Raw genomic sequence first — 17071 nt, forward strand, 5'->3', positions numbered from 1 at the left:
CATGTGATATTCATGCAAGTCTTTCCTTTTTTTTTCTTTAACTGTAGACGTGCACACACATGTTCTGATTGAAGCCTCGTAACCAGTGGAAATATCATGGCTGTGCACAGTCACTTTATATTGTAACGTGCTTAACAGTGAGTTTAACCAGTGTGAGCAGGATGAGTGGACTTTTCAGGAAGTCATCATTCCTTGCACTATTGGGGCAGAAATTCCTCCCCAAACGCGTGAGTACGGAAGGGGTACTCGCGCGTCTGGCCGGAGGAAATGCCGGTTTTCAGCATGCACAGCACATGCGCTGAAAACCGGCATTTCCTCTCCTCCAGCCCAAGAGTTGAAGAGGCTAGCGCGTGCGCTGTAGGGGGCAGCGCGTGCGTCTTGGATTTCCTCTGTTTTGGGGGATTTGCGCATGTGTAAAGGCCTCCGGTCTTTACGCTTGTAAAAAGCACACGTAAGTATTTATTTTTACAGGTAAGTGGTGTTTTAGTGCAATTTAGAATTTTTTTTTCCACAGGTTTATTATTTTAAAGAATCTACAATAAGGTAAGTTTAGTTTTAGACCCTTTTTATTAAAATTTTTATTTTTTTCAAAAAAAAAAATTATTGTTTAAATTTTTTTTTAACTTATTTATACTTAATTTAATGATTGGGATGTTTTTTAAAATTTTATTTAAAGTTTAAGTAGTGTTTTGGGGTGCAGTACTTCTCATGAGTTTGACAGTTCTTACTCAAACTTATGAATGAAGTTTCCCCTCCCCTGATTGGCTGAACAGTGCTCACCTGATCCCAGCCGGCACATCGCACTAACTACGCCGCTGGGTCAGGTTAGCACAGCGCGCCGACATCAGAACCGGGCCACTGACAGGAAATCCACTGCGGGCCAGGTTTCAGATGTCGGCGCACAGGGTGAGCGCACATCGGGGGCTTGCACGCGCGGCAAGCCCCCGACACCAAGTTCTGGGCCAAGAAAAGATGGGCCTTGCTTCCCTGCTAAACTCTTGTACATCAGTCTTCCGTTTCTATTGATTAACATTGGTGGTGAGTGTGCTTCACACGCTAGGTTGGAGAAAAATGCAGTTTAATTTTTGAATTGCGACAATAAGATTGCAGTGTTATAGTTGTAGAACCTACCACTCTCGTACATAAATTAAAATGCTTTTTTCATTTGTTTTGTTTCCTTCAGGTCATTATGTTCGCAGCATCTGTGTGTATGGGTTGGGAGACCTGGAATGGCTTGCCCAAAAGGACAGTTTATTTGCAAACAAATTTGAAGTCAACAACCACCCACTGGTGGCACAGTGCATGGAACGGTGGTTAAGACCAAGGACGCTGTCTCAGTCTGAAGTACCTATTCGTCAAGAATGGCGCATTAAAAACAAGTGTTTCTTTAACCTTGAAAACAATGACTGCAGCATATAGAATCCCTTTGATGTGATATGCAGATCCTTGACTGTACAGGAAGCGAGGAACAGAAAGTGTTTTCATACCCCACATCCTTTTTTAAAATCCGAAAATGAAACTGCTTTTCTATCAGTGAAGTTAGATTTTTTTTTTAAATGTTTTCTCATCTTACTTGACTTTTTTTCTTTTTAAGATTTAGCTGTTTCCCTTGTGTCTTTCCTCCTATCTTTCAGTTTGAAAGTTTTATTCTCTTTTTTTAAGTTCTTGTCTTCTGTGCTGAACACAATTTATGAGCAAAGAGGATGAATGGATGAACAACTGACCCAAGGTCTCTGCCCCAATACCTTTATGCAATCATCTGCTAGAAGAGCAGCCTGGATTTTTCCTCTTTTTCTTTCCCCTGCTCAGTGCCTCCTTCACTTGGCACCCCTTCCGAAGGATGAGAAAAGAAGGTTGCCAGCATGGTGGAACTATAAATTATTTTCTTTTCACTATAGAATACTTTGGTACTATTCCCAAGCAGACAACCAAAGGAACAAGTTGCATCCAAGTTCATGAAGAAAATAGTAATTTAGAAACTGTGGACTACTTGAACAATCAAAACGCACCAAACCATGATGGAATGCATTAAAAATTATTAAGGAGAATCAGATTAGCGACTCCTAGACACAGGATGGTATGAAATAATTGGATTTTGTTCTTTTTTAAGAATCTGGTGCCTAATCCTAGGAATTATTAACTTATTAATGTGGTAACTATGCTGGGCAAGCATTGGAGTCTATTATTAAGACAACAATTTAAGAACATCCAAGTTAACATGCGTTTATGAATGGAAACTAATGTTTAACATTTTATTAGAATTTTCTGAGGATGTAACAATTGGACAATGAGGTTAAGAAGCTGGATAATATATAATTTAACTTTCAGAAAGTAGGCGATAAGGTTCATCACATGAGATTTATGGTTATAATGAAAATTGAAGGTTAAGATTCATGTAAACTGGAGTATTCATTTTATTTTTAATAGGAAACGGAGGGTATTTATCAATTGTTTTAGTTCTAATAGGTCACGCGAGACCAAAGAAGTCTGGTCTTGGGGCCTCTGCTGTTTCAAATATTTATGACTATGATGAAAATATTTTAAGTATTATAAGTAGTGATTGAGCAGACAAATCACAGTTAATATTGAAAATGTAAAGGCACTGGATATTGATAAAAATAACTATGATTACTGGTAAAGAAAATATATCTCGCATTTATACATCACCTTTTAATATAGATAAACGCCCCAAGGCACTTCACAGAAGCATACTTAAATAAAAATGGCTGCCAAGCCAAAGAAGGAGATATTACAAGAGCTTAGTCAGAGATGAGTTTTAAGGAGGGTCTTAAAAAGGGGAGAGAAGCAGAGAGATTTAGGGAGGGAGTTGCGAGTGTAAAGCTTCGATGGCTGAAGGTATAGCCACTAATGGTGGGGCAAAGGGAATGTGGGATGCATAATACGAACATACAAACAACGACGGACAATATGCTCGAGTCAGAGGAACACAGAGTTCTTTGTGGTGGGGGGGGGAGGAATTGTAGGGCTGGAGGAATTTTCCATATTTTTTTAGTAGAGAATTATATTAATTAATGTTAATATTTTATGATGTACATATTACTCCATATGGGAGAATATACCCCACTGAGGTGGAGAGAAAACTAAAGGTTAATCATGTACATTGTGGTAAACTATTAACAAAATAATGTACTTCTAGTACTATTTTGTAATAAAACAACTGTGTAGTAGTGTAAGGCACTGGATTAATGCTCCAGTCTCTTTGGGGGAGTAGGCTCATATTCCACCACTGCCTGAATTTGTGGCACTGCTAATTTTTTGGGGGAGTACATTCACACATCTTTGTACTCATGTATTTCTATATATACTGTTTTGCGTCTAGAATTACTGTTGCTGATTAGTTTTATATTCATCTATCTTCTATTTTAATGCAGGTACTAGTTAATTTATTTTAAGCATATTAACACCTCTGTTAAGATCGCAGACAAGGGGATGTTGTACAAATATATTAAGTGTTCAGCTGCTAGCATTAGTAAAATGAATCACTGATGATATAACGTAGCTCTTAATAACAGTAATTGTCCCAAAGCTTTACGATCTTAATCAGCAGGTCCTTGCTTTTCAAACCAGGTCTGATATACCTTTGTACAGCATATATGATCATGAATAAGGATTAAACAGAGAAGCCCAGATTTTCTAATTGCCATATTTTGCAGCCGGCACTAATTCGATTTATTTTAAATGGGACATCACCGGCATTAAAATAACACTGATTGGAAAATCCAGGCCAATGTCAAAATGTACGTGGAAGATTGTTGATCGGGAATAACGAGAACACACTCTTCAAACCTAATTCATACTTTAGCCTCCAAAAATAAAAAGTGGGAAAATATGTATACCCTGATAGGCCTTCCATGACACCTTTGATTTTAAGATATGAATCACTTGCTAAATGTACTTTAAAAAGTAATTGCTTCACATTTAAGACTTGTTGGCATATGTAATAGACTGCTAATAATGTGTTATATTTTCCATCCATATATCATTGGCTTCTTAGAAACCATTTACTTTCTATAATTGTCAGTGTTGCACTGATATTTTGAACAGCACTATGCTTATTTTCTGGATGATACCATTTCCACAAGTGTTGACGTGACTACGGAGGATATTCAGAAATTGTTCTGCTGGCGCATACTTCGTCTCTTACCCAAACTTTCAATTCTGGGATCTGTGTTCAGCTCCCTATGGGGCATGAAAATACAGAATTGTGAGCATTTGGCTCCAATTCACATCCAGCTGAAAAAGTGTTTTTACAGACTTCGGGTACTATATTGCAATATTAAAACAACTGTGTAGTAGTGTAAGACACTGGATTAATGCTCCAGTCTCTTTGGGGGAGTAGGCTCATGTCCCACCACTGCCTGAATTTGTGGCACTGCTGATTTTTTGGGGGAGTACATTCACACATCTTTGAAGGTGGCAGGACAAGTTGATAAGGCTGTTTTTAAAAAAAAAAAAAAAAGCACACAGGATCCTTAGAGACATAAGCCTAGAAATTCAGTGGGCTGTGCCACCCGTTAGCGCCTTAAGAGGGCGCTAAGTGGGTCGGAAGCCACTGGCCACGCCTCCCGCTAAATTCAGCGGGACGCTAGTGGTGGCGCTAGCCGTTAGCGTTGCGCCGCTACTGATGACGTCATCGGTGCGCGCAGCACCCCGCTGACGCCCCGGCCGCGATATTAGGAAGCGCCCCCTGATTTACCGCCGGACGCTGTGTGCGACCGGTTCAAGGGGGCCTACCTGCGGCGGTAGAGGCGCAAATTAAAGGAGAGGTGCGGGGTGGCCATTTTTGTTGCTGGCCGCCTGCCAGCACCCCTCTGCGCTGCTGTCCCCGGCCTCCTAACCACCCCGCCCCACCCCCAACCCCCGCGGAGTGCCGGCTGCGTTCCAAGAGCCCAGCACATCTCCTCGGTGCCGGGCTCTTTTGCCGGCACTCGCGATCCTCGGGGGCCCAGCCGGGCCCCAGATCGCGCAGAACAAGGCCCCCCCCCCCTTTAAGTAGGGGAGGAAGGCCTGCAGTACCGCAGTGCGACGTGCTGCAGCGTGTGGCGCTGCGGCACGTTGTGCTACGATATTCAGTCGCAGCGCCCCCAAGAGGGATGCGGGGCGCCTCCAGTAGCGCCGCACTTCCCTCTGGGGCGCTCCAACTGAATTTCCGGCGGGCGGCCGCGAATGCTTCCGGGGCGCTACTTTTAGCGCCCTGGCGAGGCTGGCGCCCCAAACGGGGCTATAGTGAATTTCTAGGCCATAGAATACAAAAGCAAGGAAGTTACGCTAAATCTTTTAAAATACTGGCTAGGCCCCAGCTGGAGTATTGTGACCAATTCTGGGCACCAGACTTTAGGAAGGATGTCAAGCCCTTGGAACGGAAATTTACGAGAATGGTTCCAGGGATGAGGGACTTCAGTTACTGGGGTTGTTCTGCTTTAGAGCAGAGAAGGTTAATTTCAGCACTTTCTAAATTTTAACTTGACCGCAAAAAAAAAAAAATGATTCTGATGACTTTAGATTGATCAAAGTCAGGGGTATAAACTATATAGTTTGCCCATAGGTGAGAGAAATTGACTGTGGTCAAACAGTGCTGACCATAATGATGTCAGCTGCATTGTGCATGTGCATAGCTTGAATACAGAGGAAAAGTCAGCTACATCTATGTAGCAAGTTGGACGCAAGAAAAATCATTGGCTGTACATTGTGAATGTGACTACTTGTTAGGCAGATTACCTGCTCGTTATGTTACTCTGTGAAAATATTGGGGAACTTGGTACTGTTTTCACATTTTGTAGTGTCAATGTTGTGCTTCTATTCAAATGACCATAACAATCATCGAAAATAATCTTACATCTGTGCACATTTCCTGTGTCAACTTTTTCCATAAATTCCTATGTCCACATTTATAATGGAAACTGCCTGTGTGAACTTGTCACACTGTACTGATGCCCTCCCACCATTGCTACTGTAGCATCTCAGTATTACATCTCCCAGCTCCTCAGCCTTTACTGTAGAGAAACTCTGAGGAGCCAACCAAACCCTACTTTCCAAATACGATACTTTTGCAATTTAACTATAAATAATATAAGATCAAAGTATTATAGAAAATAAAGGCAGTATGACTTTAAAATGGGGACTGTATTCTGTCTGTGTGCTCTGGTTCAATTATCTCTTGCCCTTTAACCTCACTTCCCCTGAAGACTGCATGTGGTCTTGCGCTATGAGAGATTGACTAGCTTTTACTATGATAAACTTGTGAAGATTTTTTTTTTTTAAGTTGTGAATACAATAAAACTGCACTATATTTATCTTTTTATTGAGAAAAGCCACATTTAAAATATTATGGATTATCAGTAGTATAATTAATATTGGACAGTGGATTGCAGAACTTACTGCATGAGACCGGTTAAGCTGATCATTCAATATTGACTTAAGGCAAAATTTATGTATATTTTACATGAAAGAGGCAGGAAATAAAATATAAATGAGAAATAAAACAAGAAAAAGAAAACAAAATGTGTGCATGTGTAGGTGCACATACAGTATCTAATATACCCATGTAGACTTATTTTACTAGTATTAATGGAATGTCCAGAATTGCATATGGAGTTGCTGCACTAACTCAACACTATCTGGGATTGTGACATTGGTCCAAGCACTCGTAGTGTATGTGTTCAAATAAACCATTAATAAATGGCAAGAGTATCCTTTTAATAGGTCAGTAACCGGCTCTGACCTCGTCTCCCCATTATTAGCATACAACAACAGCTTGCTCTTATATTGCGTCTTTAACATAGAAATATGTCCCAGGGTTCTTCAGAGGTGTAATCAACAAAGGAGGTGACATTAGAAGGGGTAACCAAAAGCTTGGTCAAAGAGGTAGGTTTTAAGAAGTGCCTTATAGAAGGGAGGGGAGGTGGAGAGTCAGAGGGGTTTACGGAAGGAATTCAAGAACATTGGGCCTCGACTGCTGAAGGAATAGCTACCAATGGTAGAGCAAATGGGAGCGGGGGGGGGGAATGTACAAGAGGCCATCGTTGGAGGAACAGAGACCTCTGGGTTGGGGGTAAGGGAGCAGTTATAGAGCACAGGGTGGGTGAGGCTTTGAAGTGATTTAAACATCAGGATGAAACATTTACATTTGAGCATTGAAGGACTGGGGGCCAATGTAGGTCAGTGAAGACCGGGCTGATGGGTGAGCAGGGCTTGGTGCAGGATAGGATATGGGCAACAGAGTTTTGAATGAGCCATAGTTTACAGAAAGTGGAAGATGGGAGTCCGGCTAAGAGAACATTGGAAAAGTTGAGCCTGGAGGTGCAAGGATGTGAATGAGGGTTTTGGCAGTAGATGGGCTGAGATAGAGATGGAGGCAGATAATATTCCGGCGGTAGAAGTTTTTATGATGGATCAGGTTGGAAGCTCAGCTTGGAATCATAGAAACATAGAAGATAGGAGCAGGAGTAGGCCATTCGGCCCCTCGAGCCTGTTCCGCCATTTAATGAGATCATGGCTGATCATCCAAATTCAGTACCCTGTCCCTGCTTTCTCTCCATATCCCTTGATTCCTTTAGCCTTAAGAAATATATCTAACTCCTTGAATATGTTTAATGAATTGGCCTCAACTGCCTTGTGTGGTAGAGAATTCCACAGGTTCACCACTCTCTGGGTGAAGAAATTCCTCCTCATCTCAGTCCTAAATGGCTTACCCCTTATCCTTAGACTATGACCCCTGGTTCTGGATTCCCCTGCCATCGGGAACATCCTTCCTGCATCTAGTCTGTCTAGTCCTGTTAGAATTTTATAAGTTTCAATGAGATCCCCTCTCATTCTTCTAAACTCTAGTGACTATAAGCCTAATCGACCCAATCTCTCTTCATATGTCATTCCTGTCATCCCAGGTATCAGTCTGGTGAATCTTCGCTGCACTCTCTCCATGGCAAGAACATCCTTCCTCAGATAAGGTGACCAAAACTGCACACAATACTCCAGGTATGGTCTCACCAAGGCCCTGTACAACTGCAGCAAGACATCCTTGCTCCTGTACTCGAATCCTCTCGCTATGAAGGCCAACATACCATTTGCCTTCTTAACCGCCTGCTGCACCTGCATGCTTACCTTCAGCGGCTGGTGCACAAGGACACCCAGGTCATGTTGCACTTCCCCTTTTCCCAATCTATTGCCGTTCAGATAATCTGTCTTCCTGTTTTTGCCACCAAAGTGGCTAACCTCGCATTTATCCACATTGGGCAGATGCATGGCAAATGCAGTATAACGACCCAACCTGTCCAAATCATACTGGAGTTTCTCTGCATCCTCCTCACAGCACATACGCCCACCCAGTTTTGTGTCATCTGCAAACTTGGAGATATTACATCTAGTTCCCTCATCTAGATCATTTATATATATATTGTGAATAGCTGGGGTCCTAGCACCGATCCCTGCGGTACCCCACTAGTCACTGCCTGCCACTCGGAAAAAGACCCGTTTATTCCAACTCTTTGCTTCCTGTCTGGCAACCAGTTCTCTATCCAAGACAATACCTTACCCCCAATCCCGTGTGCTTTAACTTTGCACGCTAATCTCTTATGCGGGACCTTATCGAAAGCCTTCTGAAAGTCCAAATACACCACATCCACTGGTTCTCCCTTATCTATTCTACTAGTTACATCCTCAAAAAATTCCAGTAGATTAGTCAAGCATGATTTACCTTTTGTAAATCCATGTTGACTTTGTCCGATCCTGTCGCTGTTTTCCAAGTGCTCTGCTATTACATCTTTTATAATAGACTCTAGCATTTTCCCCACTACCGATGTCAGACTTACCGGTCTATAATTCCCCGTTTTCTCTCTACCACCTTTTTTAAATAGTGGGGTTACATTAGCTATCCTCCAATCCATGGGAACTGTTCCAGAGTTGATAGAATTTTGGAAGATGACCAGCAATGCATCTACTATTTCTAGGGCCACTTCCTTAAGGACCCTATGATGTAGATTATCGAATAGAACAGCAAGATTATTAACAGTCCGGTTCAGCCTGAGACAGTTACTGCTGATAAACCCTGGCCTAAATTTTCCAATTAATGTTGTTATTTGAATGATGTTTAAATATAGCCAGTTGGAAATCTAGCCTCGAGCAGAAAATTGCCACATTGTGTAGTGAAATGCAAAACAGGTAAGTTAATGATCTCTGCCCTGCACGATGGGCTGTGGCATTTCACCTGGGTTTTGCAATAAGAAAAAAAAAAAAGTATATATTCAGTCAACAGATGTAACGAAAGGCTGCTATGAAACCATTTTAAGGTGAAAGGACATGTAGATTGGATAAGTATGCCAGTCCCAATTAGCAATGCTAAATAACTTTAAATTTTGTAAAGAGCGAGAAGGCATTATATTCACATTTCTCGTGTGTAGTATTTAAATACTATGGCCCATAATTTGCGGTCAGCGGTGAAGCAAAGGCATTCGCCGCTGACCCTGAAGAAAGCTTCCCACAAAGATCTCGCGATCTCTGTGGTGAGAAGTTCGGCTTTTCCGACGTTCAGTTGAGATCAGTGTAAGTTAATGGGGAATCCCTAGCGCGAGCTCATGTGACCTCAACAAGCTGTCTAAGCAGCCAATCACAATGCAGAATTCTCAGACTGGGAACCAGGAAGTGAAGAACCCCCTTTTATTCTAACTTGTTAAAAATGTTAGAGAGAGAGAAACAAAGATTGGGGCTCTCACATCGGGGAAAAGGTAAACCTGAAATAAATATGAACAAGGTCCAACTTTTAATAGGGTATTTAACAGTGATAGTAGCACGGAAAAGCCAAAGCTTTTGTCAGCTACACTGATTGATTTTGCTGATTAAATAGATTGCCAGCTATTGGGTGGGGGTGGGGGGGGATTGCACTACAGCACAGCCAGTGTCAGAGCAGTGAATTACTGACTGCAACTTCAGGATTTCCGCATTAAGATGCGCATGCGCTAAATCCTGAAGTTGCAGTAATTTTCAATGGGGTAATAATAACGAATACAGTTCATTTGCTGTTATTACCCACTGCAAATTCTGAGCCTTTGTGAATCACTTAATTCTTAAAATAGTTTCCTTACACCTTTTATAATTCATAACAATATCAGAAAAATGAGTTACATTTTAATCAAAATTTGCTTGTATCAAGGCCCTAAAATCCACCTATTGAGAACCTGAACAGTCAAGTATTATTTATATGTTCCAATTTAGTATCTAAACTTTCTGTAGATTGAGGAAATGTGTGTCTGAGCATTCCTTCTGTTTTTTTGAATTGGGAGACATTATTCAAAGTCCCACCTCTTTGTCAGATGTGTATCTAATTTGCGTAAGTTACTACGCTAATTTAAATGAACTGGTGCTGCTAATTAACCAGATGGAATTATTTGTATTGATGTACTACATAGAATATTGAGCAGTTTGCCATATTTTGATTAGTGTACTTTCACGGAGTATCAGGGAAAACACTGACAGTATGGTAATATTGAGCTTATCACTTGTGGACTCCATTCTGTATTCTACAGATCTTCAAATATTTTGTTCACATTGCACTTGTACAATAATGTTTTAAAAATAAAACAAAAATTGAAACCTAACTTGCTTTTAATTTAGCTTCTACTGTGGATTTATTACAAGTACGGAGGGTGTTTTAATGATTCTTCATAGGTTACGTGAATTGTCTCTCCCTTTAAGTAACTGGCTGCCATTTTGCAGCTCCCCAATAATATGCTTTGAATTTACAGAACTCCGATTGGCTTATATGGTAATGACCTGCTAGCATAATACCGATATACGCATACATATACATACATACACTGGCTGATTACGTATTAGCACTGGGCGCTTAGAATCCTAGAAACTTATGGCATAGAAGGAGGCCATTCAACCCATCATGACCGTGCCGGCCTAAAAAAGTGATCTAGCCTAATCCCACTTTCCAACTCTTGATCTGTAGCCCTGTAGGTTACGGCACTTCAGGTGCATATCCAAGTACTTTTTAAATGTGATGAGGGTTTCTGCCTCTACCACCCTTTCAGGCAGTGAGTTCCAGACCCCCAGCACCTTCTGGGTGAAAAATGTTCTCCTCAACTCCCCTCCAATCCTTCTATCAATTACTTTAAATCCATGCCCCCTGGTTATTGACCCCTCTGCTAAGGGAAATAGGTCCTTCCAATTCACTATCTGGCTCCTCATGATTTTATACACCTCAATCAAGTCTCCCCTCAGCCTCCTCTGTTCCAAAGAAAACAACCCCAGCCTATCCAATCTTTCCTCATAGCTAAAATTCTACAGTCCTGGCAACATCCTCATAAATCTCCTCTGTACCCTTTCTAGTGCAATCACATCTTTCCTGTAATGTGGTGACCAGAACTGTATGCAGTACTTTAGCTCTGGCCTAATTAGTGTTTTAGTTCAAGCACAACCTCCCTGCTCTTATATTCTGTGCCTCAGTTAATAAAGGAAAGTATTCCGTATGCCTTCTTATCTACCTGACCTACCTTCAGGCATCTGTGGACATGCATTCCAAGGTCTCTGTTCCTCTACACTTCTCAGTGTCCTACCATTTATTGTTTATTCTCTTGCCTTGTTAGCCCTCCCCAAATGCATTACCTCACACTTCTCCAGATTGAATTCCATTTGCCACTTTTCTGCCCACCTGACCAGTCTATTGATATCTTCCTGCAGTCTACAGCTTTCTTCCTCACTATCAACCAGATGGCCAATTTTTGTATCATCTGCAAATTCCTTAATCAGGCCTCCTACATTGTAGTCTGTATAAAGAAAGAAAAGAACTCGCATTTATATAGTGCCTTTCACAAAATCAGGATGTTCCAAAATGCATTACAGCCAATGAAGTACTTTTGAAGTTTAGTCCCTGTTGTAATGTAGGAAGCACAACAGCCAAATTACACACAGCAAAGCTCCACAAACAGAAATGTGATAATGACCAGATTCTCTGGGGTTTTTTTTTAGTGGTGTTGGTTGAGGGCTAACTATTGGTCAGGACCGGGGAGAACTCCTTTGGTCTTCAAAATAGTTGCAGTGGGATCTTTTATGTCCACCTGAGAGGGCAGACGGGGCTTCGGTATAACGCATCATCTGAAAAATTGCACCTCTGTTAGTACAACACTCCCTCAATACTGCTGTGAGTGTCGGCCTGGATTATGTACTCGAGTGTCTGGAGTGGGGCTTGAACCCACAACCTTCTGACTCGGGCAAGATCGCTACCACTGGGCCATAGCTTTCACTGCTTAGGTTTAGGCATTAAGACTGACCACTTGAATGGGGTACCTGAACGTATGACACATGTGAACCATACCCAAGCGTAAGTTAGTGGCTGTGGGAGAGATGAGGCAAAAACTAAGAAAGCAAAAAAAAATTCAGTAAGATAACAGAATGTGAGGAAGATGAAATTATTTTGTAGTTTATCAGATTTTTTTATACTAGTTTTTGAAGGGAGTATTGATGCTGAGATTTCCTCTTTTAGGATTGTACACACTTTAATTTTTTACTCTTACCACAGTCTGAACAATTAGCAATGAAATGACCAACAGAAACTCAATGCTGAACGTTGTCAACAGTGCACTCTACTTCTATAGCATTATCAAATAAAAGCATGAAGTAAGCATCTTCATATTTGATTAACTTAAAGTACCTTTAAATGTTAAAATGTAGGCATTAAAATCAACTGTTATTTTTAGCTCTCTTAATATAATCATAGATGTGTAATTCTTGCATTGGACTAAACGTTCCCAATATCCAGACCGGGTGCACATTGAAACCCTCTAGGTGGAAGCAGAGTTTTGTACTGCTGGAGTATAGTAACAGGATGTAAACCAGTCACTTTCACCAAGTGCTTGTTTTTAGTTGATCAAGCTCTGCTGTTATGTAGGAAGCATCTGCCAGAGCTTCTGTTCTTTGTTACTGAAATCTGTGGAACCTTATCTGAAACCTGACATTCAACATGTTGGAGCACAGCCTGGTCAGCTCTCCCAAGTGGTGGCCTGGCTTTGTTGATGGTACACTCCCCTCTGTGTTAGAACATTGTGGCTTGATCCCATAATGCTAGTCGAAGAAGAGCAGGAAGTTTTCCCAGTGTCCTGGCCAATGTTCTTTCCTAAATCCAATACCACCAAAATACAGATTAACTGGTCATTGCTGCTTGTGGGATCTTGTGCACAAAATAGCTGCTGCTTTTGCCTGCATAACACTGACTGTACTTCAAAGTAATTCATTGTATGGGAAGCATTTTCAGACACTAAATGCAAGTCCTTCCTTAATTAAAGATATACTCAATAATAGAAAAAGCCATACTACTGTAATAGTAACTGTAGTAACCTGGGAGGTTATGAGCAACCTGATCCACCAGGTGGTGCTGTGGCAATTGGTCTCCTGAGTTAAGTCTGGTCTGTACTGGTTGTACTCTGTTTTTGCTGCCTCATGGCAGAAGCTTTTATGTGCAAGTGTTGATTAAACCATGTTACGGAGTTAACCTGTGTCTGTCTCCATCTATGGCCACCTCAAGATACCACATATGGCGACGAGAATAAAGGACGGAAAAGTTTTGGTGGATCAGTCATAATTATGGAGTATTCGGAAGAGGTGCTCGGGTTGGTTAGCAAACTAGTCGGAAAAGCATAAGGCTAGGCCGCGGGAGTCGAAACGGAGTTTGATTTTTTGGCTGACGTGACCGGACTCCAAGGATGGCAGGAACGGTAGGCTCCGTGGCACCTTTTGACAGCAAGTCGCAGTCTTGGGAGGAGTATTGTGAAATACTGAGCCATTTCTTTATGGCAAACGAGGTGGACAGTGCTGAAAAGAAAAGGGCCATTTTACTGAGTTGTGTGGGAGTGCAAACCTATACACGGATGAGGAATCTGCTGAGCCCAGAGCGGCCAGGAGAAAAATCTTTTGACGAGTTGGTGAGTCTACTAAAGAATCATTTCAATCCGAAACCTAGTGAAATAGTACAGAGATGGAAATTCAATTCGAGGATTAGGAGGCCGGAAGAAAGCGTTACTGAGCATGTGGAGGAGTTTCGGAAGCTCGCACAGGACTGTAATTTTGGAAATACGCTCACAGTCATGTTAAGGGACAGACTAGTATGCGGAGTTAACGACGACAGTATACAGCAAAGGTTGCTGTCAGAAGAAGGATTAACGTTTGAGACGGCACTTAAAAAAGCACAAGCCATGGAGACGGCTAACAAGGACATTAAGGACTTAAACAGTATGAGCAAGGAGAAATGGAGTAAACCAATGGGAGGAGCTGTTTTCAAGATGGAAGCTGGCGCGAAAAGTCCACCAGTCGGGGTTGGGGATTGCTACCGATGTGGCGGGATGAGCCATTATGCAAAGGACTGCAGGTTTGCAAAGGCAAAGTGCCACAATTGTGGAAAAATAGGGCACTTAAAGAAAGTCTGTAAAAGAATAGTGAGTGAGAGAAGCAGTGCTAAAGGGGCAAAGCATGCTAAAGGGGGCAGGGAGAAGTACACAAAGCGGGCAAATTACATACAAGAGGAGGAAGAGTCTAGTGAGGAGGTTCTCACTATATACAGCATAGACACTTCAAGGCCCAATGTACCCCCTCTCACTCAGTATTTGATAGTGAATGGAGGTCAAGTAAAGTTTGAGATTGACACCGGATGTAGTGTAACCATAATGTCGCAGACTGAGTACGCCAAGCTATGGGGGGAAGCAAAAGTACCAGAGCTAGGTACATGCCCCATTAGTCTCAAAACCTACACAGGACAGAAGGTGGACATTTTGAGGGCAGCCGAAGTACAAGTGGAACACAAAGGAGTCACCAAAGAGCTTACGGTGGTAGTGGTAGCAGGGTCAGGGCCAAACCTGTTAGGGCGAGGGTGGATCAGTGAGTTGAGTGTGGACTGGCAGGCAATGAATAAAATGGAGGACAGTACAGAGGCACTACAAGAAGTGCTGATGAAGCATGAGTTAGTGTTCAAGGACGAACTGGGCACCTTAAGGGGAGCCACAGCCAAGATTCATGTAGCCAGTGATGCCACGCCTCGTTTCTTTAAACCAAGGTTGGTACCTTTTGCAATGAAAACCAAGGTTGAGGCGGAACTAGATCGCCTGCTAAAGGACAAAGTAATAGAACCAGTGAAATTTTCAGACTGGGCGGCACCAATAGTCCCGGTATTGAAGCCCGACGGTAACGTAAGGGTGTGTGGTGACTATAAGTTAACAGTGAATAGAGTATCATCACTGGAACAGTACCCCATTCCGAGAATGGAGGACATGTTAACATTGCTCGCTGGGAGAGAAAGATTCAGCAAACTGGACATGAGTCATGCGTATCAGCAGATATTGCTAGATGAAGAATCAAAAAAGTTTGTCGTGAACACGCACAAGGGGCTGTTCACGTATGCCAGGTTACCATTTGGTGTCAGTTCTAGCCCAGCAATATTCCAATGGACTATGGAGGGCATTCCAAAGGTGGCCGTGTACTTAGATGATATTCTGCTAACAGGAAGTGATGATCAGGATCACGTAAAAACACTGGACAAAGTGCTACAGCGGCTGGAAGAGGCGGGGCTACGTCTGAAACTGAGTAAGTGTAGTTTCATGGAGAAGGAAGTTACATTCCTGGGACATCGAGTGGATGCCACAGACCTCCATCCGTTACCAGGGAAAGTGCGGGCAGTGCAGGATGCACCTGCACCCACCTCGGTGACTGAACTGAAAGCCTATCTAGGGCTCCTGAATTATTACAACCGGTTTCTTCCAAACTTATCGATGCTGCTGGCACCCCTGCACAAACTGCTGAGAAAGGAGGAGCCATGGCGTTGGGGGCCAGAGCAAGCGAAAGCGTTTCAGCAGTCAAAGGAGCTACTTCAGTCCAGCAGGGTGTTAGTGCATTACGACGAGAAGAAGGAGCTGATAATGTCCTGCGATGCATCACCCTATGGAGTGGGGGCAGTGTTGACCCACCGCATGCCAGATGGTGCGGAACGGCCCATCGGGTTTGTTTCACGCACGCTCACAGCTGCGGAAAAGAACTATTCACAGCTTGATAAAGAGGGGTTAGCCATTATATTTGGAGTAAAGAAATTCCATAAGTACATATATGGGAGGAAGTTTGTAATCAGTACTGACCACAAGCCTCTTATTAGCTTACTGAATGAGATGAAAGCGGTGCCTCAAATGGCATCACAGAGAATAATGAGATGGGCAGTAATACTAAGAGCCTATGAATATGTGATCACGTACAGAGCCGGCAAGGAAAACGGGAACGCTGATGCTCTCAGTCGCCTGCCCCTCTCAAAATCTCCTCGCAGTACTTCCCCCTGAGGAGCACGTCCTGATGCTGGATCAGGAGATCAGTCCCCTGATGACTTCAGCGCAAATCCAGGGCTGGACAGCCAAGGACCCCGTTCTGTCAAGGGTCCGTGAGTATGTGTTGAAAGGCTGGCCAGATCACCGTGAGGGACCGGAGTTCGCGCCGTACAGACAGAGACAGCACGAGCTCAGTGTCCAAGATGGATGTGTGCTATGGGAAGCACGCATCATAGTCCCAGAGCGGGGACACTCTACTTTGATGGAACAGTTGCATCAATCGCACCCAGGAATGACTAGAATGAAAGGACTGGCTAGGAGCTACCTGTGGTGGCCTAACTTGGATGCTGAAATTGAGTCAAAGGTAAAGTCATGCACTATATGTCAGGAACAGAGAAAAGCACCTGCTGGGGCACCACTCCATCCCTGGGAGTGGCCCAGTAAACCCTGGGGGAGAATTCACATAGACTATGCGGGACCTTTTATGGGCAAAATGTTTTTGGTGCTGGTAGACACTCACTCAAAGTGGATCGATGTTTATCCAGTGAGCTCTGCAACGACTGATGCCACACTGGATTGTCTCAGGAACAGCATCAGCACGCATGGTATTCCAGAAATGATTGTATCCGACAATGCACAGTGTTTTGTTGGTGAAGGGAGCAAAGAATTCATGGTAAGGAATGGAATCACACATGTCACCTCGGCTCCACATCACCCAGCCTCAAATTGGTTAGCCGAGCGAGCCGTGCAGACTTTTA

General features: G+C 42.8%; 1 protein-coding gene across 1 annotated transcript in view; it reads left to right on the top strand.

Annotated features, from left to right (window-relative positions):
• LOC147117689 (N-acetyllactosaminide beta-1,6-N-acetylglucosaminyl-transferase-like) overlaps positions 1-10621 on the top strand; it is a 65173-nt gene extending 54552 nt beyond the window's left edge. The window contains exon 3 of the mRNA XM_085988888.1: positions 1184-10621. Within this exon, the coding sequence (XP_085845014.1) occupies positions 1184-1419 (236 nt within the window). The 3' untranslated portion in view covers positions 1420-10621. The remainder of the gene's footprint in view (positions 1-1183) is intronic.
• The last annotated feature ends 6450 nt before the right edge of the window (positions 10622-17071 follow it).

The sequence above is a fragment of the Somniosus microcephalus genome, chromosome 5, assembly GCF_052327205.1.
Source record: "Somniosus microcephalus isolate GS21.2 chromosome 5, FLI_Smic_1.0, whole genome shotgun sequence".
Classification (NCBI taxonomy): Eukaryota; Metazoa; Chordata; class Chondrichthyes; order Squaliformes; family Somniosidae; genus Somniosus; species Somniosus microcephalus.